This window comes from Chrysochloris asiatica, unplaced genomic scaffold (assembly GCF_000296735.1).
Source record: "Chrysochloris asiatica unplaced genomic scaffold, ChrAsi1.0 scaffold00001, whole genome shotgun sequence".
NCBI classification, from domain to species: Eukaryota; Metazoa; Chordata; class Mammalia; order Afrosoricida; family Chrysochloridae; genus Chrysochloris; species Chrysochloris asiatica.
In genome coordinates this window covers 50,146,661-50,149,486 of record NW_006408519.1, presented here as the reverse complement: position 1 = coordinate 50,149,486, position 2,826 = coordinate 50,146,661, and the positions used below count along the sequence as shown (strand labels likewise).

Sequence of the window (2,826 nt, the reverse complement as noted above, 5' to 3'; positions counted from 1 at the left end):
GTGAAGACCTTCCGAGATGAGACCAGAGATGAGGTGGATGTAGGCACAATGTGAAGACCTTCACCGGTACAACTGATCAGGATGTCAGGACACTGCTGATGGGAGTGGGTTTTGCTGTGCAGATTTTTGCCAGAAATAAAATGAATTATTAATATGGAGAGAGAGAATGTGGGATTGCTACAAAAAGCAGAAGTGAATCCCGCAACTCAGAAAGAACTGGTAGTCCCAGGGATAAGTGGTGCAGACAGAGTGATACGGTGGAAATGCTTCATGCTGAGGTAGCGGTGGCGGGCCATCACTGGGAATCTGGTACCATTGCTGCCAAGGGCCACTGTTTGGGTTCTGACTTGTAGTGACTTTACATGGCCAACAGAACGAAACACCACCCGGTCCGGCGCCATCCGTGCACTTCCGTGTGCTTACTATCGCTGACCCGTATGCTTTACAATGGCAACAATGATGCATTTTATGTTATGTGTATTTCACCAAGACAAAAAGAAAAAGGAAACCGTGCTCAGAGTTGAGCGGTAAACTTTTCGGAAATGCTGACAAAAATCAACGTCACACTCAGAGATGCTGAAAACACTTGTTCTGAAGACTCCTTCCAGGACAGAAAAGGTAAAGAATTGATCACGTACGCCTCACCTGTTTATAAAACTGCTGGTCCCCTGGGGCTCTTGTTTTCAGAAATTCCTCACTATGAAATACACGGTGTTCATAGTTTAAATGATTCTTCACTTCCCTAGAAAAGAGAAAGAGAGTCTAAGTACAGGAGTTTGTTCAAAGTACCTGAAAGGCATACCACTCTCAGTAGCAGAAAATCAATGACACTTTGAAAAGCCCTTTCTTCAGAAGAATGCTTCTGACCTCAAAATGATGTGGTATAGAAGTATTCTGTGGTCAAGCTGTTCGTTACTTTAAGAATAACGTCTCCCTCCAAATGAGATCAAACCTGGGGGTGGGGAGTACTGTTGTCTTCTTCAAGCTCGAGTTCTTGATGTAAGTAGTCTCACTGTTTTTATTGACAAATCAAATGCAGTTGAGGGCAGGATGGTCACAGAAAGAGAGATGGAGTAGCTGACAGGTTGCCCACACGTTGACCCAGCTGAGCCACCAGCCTGAAGTCACTTCCGCTCCTGGTATCCTGTGTCCCCACCTGTGAAACACTGGTGATTCTAGCCCATGGGTTCCCAGACCCAGAACTAAGTCTAAACCCAGAAGTATGATCACAGAAAGCATCCAGTATGTACTACATGCAAAGATTTCCCCCCATTTATCAGGGAAAAATGCAGGATTCCGGGCTGGTGCTGTAGGATCAGCACTGGACTGCAAACTGCAAGGTTGGTGGTTCAAACCCATCAGCTGCTCTTTGGAAACCCTATAAAGGCTCACTATGAATCAGAACCAACTCAATGGCACTTACCAACAACAACATCAGGAAAAAAGGTTGTATACATGAGAAATAAGGTTTTGTGAGGCGAAATCATACTTTTTGCGTTGTTTTTCTTCTTATCACTTTGACTGTAGCACTCAGAGGACGCGTACTGAACTGTTAAAATAGGAAGGAGCAGTGCACGATCATACTTGAAAAGAAGCCATTTCATACGGAAGGACCATAATGGGAACTAGAGAATGCTTGTAAAAAAACAACCTGACGTCATCTGGCACTGACATCGAGGCAGAAAAAGGTGAAAGAAGTTCTCAAGGGTACCACCTCTGAGACGTGGTGGGTTGTGGTTGACAGATGTACCAGACCACCCTGTCAGCTTGGGCTTGTCCTTTCTTAATACCCTCGTCTCAAAGCCACCCCGTGGCAACACCCCACTGTCCGTACGCCCCGTACACTTCCTAGTTTGAGCGCGTGCAGGAAAAGACAGAGCTCCTGAAAAGCAGTAAACTGCTCTCTGACGTGAGAGCCGTCACAGATTTCTTCTTCCCTCCGTTCACTTAGTTCCTACGTTTTATCAGGTGGTTTGTTGATGTCCTCTGCTTTCATCAGCTCGTTAAGCTTGTCATTTTTTTTAAAGCTTTGATCATAAAAGACTTGATCTTCAAGGAGCAAGAAAGAAGATAACTGAGACAGAATTCGCTTCACTGGGCTACGGTTTATCACACTTCCCAGAGACAAAGCTTTGTTTTGTAACGAATGGATGCTCTGTGACCAGCCTGCGTCCAGCATGTTCTAAGAGCCTGTGCTCACTTAGAGTCCCTGCATCCGATTGTGACCATTCTGATAATATTTTTAAACTTTTAAATCATGCAATAACAGCACACTTCAAACATGAGAGTGACATCACTTTTACATGCACAGGGAAACCAAAACCACATGTGTGTCTCACTTGAGTGTAATCTTGGCTTTATCAGGGTGGTCAGGCACTGAATCCGCAACGATTTCGAAGGCACGCCTGTATGCCTCCTCTGGGTTATACGGCGAGGAGTTACGAGGGGATTTTCCTAACAACTGACTTGTTTTCTCCAAGTCGACAGGTGGAAAGAACACCATTACGACAGTGACTCTGAAGCAGTCACATTGAGTCCTATGGTCAGCGAGCTGGGCTCCAAAGCCCTGACGTGACCTGTCCTCCAGGACAGGAAGGACCTGGCAGTGGACCACGCTCAGGTCTACAAAGGGGCCGCTTTCCCCAGCAGAGAGCAGCAGGGTAAGAGAGAACTGAAAGAGAATGAAGAGAAGAAAGGTCGCCAAAGACTCCCACACAGATCAAATGTGAACAAAAAATCACTTAAGCTGACAACATCTGAGACATTTATCTGCTACATAAGGTGCCTGGTGAAACAGTGGTTAAGCACACAGCAACTCCTATATAT

At 45.5% G+C, this 2,826-nt stretch overlaps 1 protein-coding gene across 1 annotated transcript in view; it reads right to left on the bottom strand.

The window, feature by feature from the left end:
• DENND3 (DENN/MADD domain containing 3) overlaps window positions 1–2,826 on the bottom strand; it is an 86,244-nt gene that overhangs the window by 40,315 nt on the left and 43,103 nt on the right. The window contains exon 10 of the mRNA XM_006830727.1: window positions 646–742. Coding sequence (XP_006830790.1) covers window positions 646–742 — 97 coding nt within the window. The remainder of the gene's footprint in view (window positions 1–645; window positions 743–2,826) is intronic.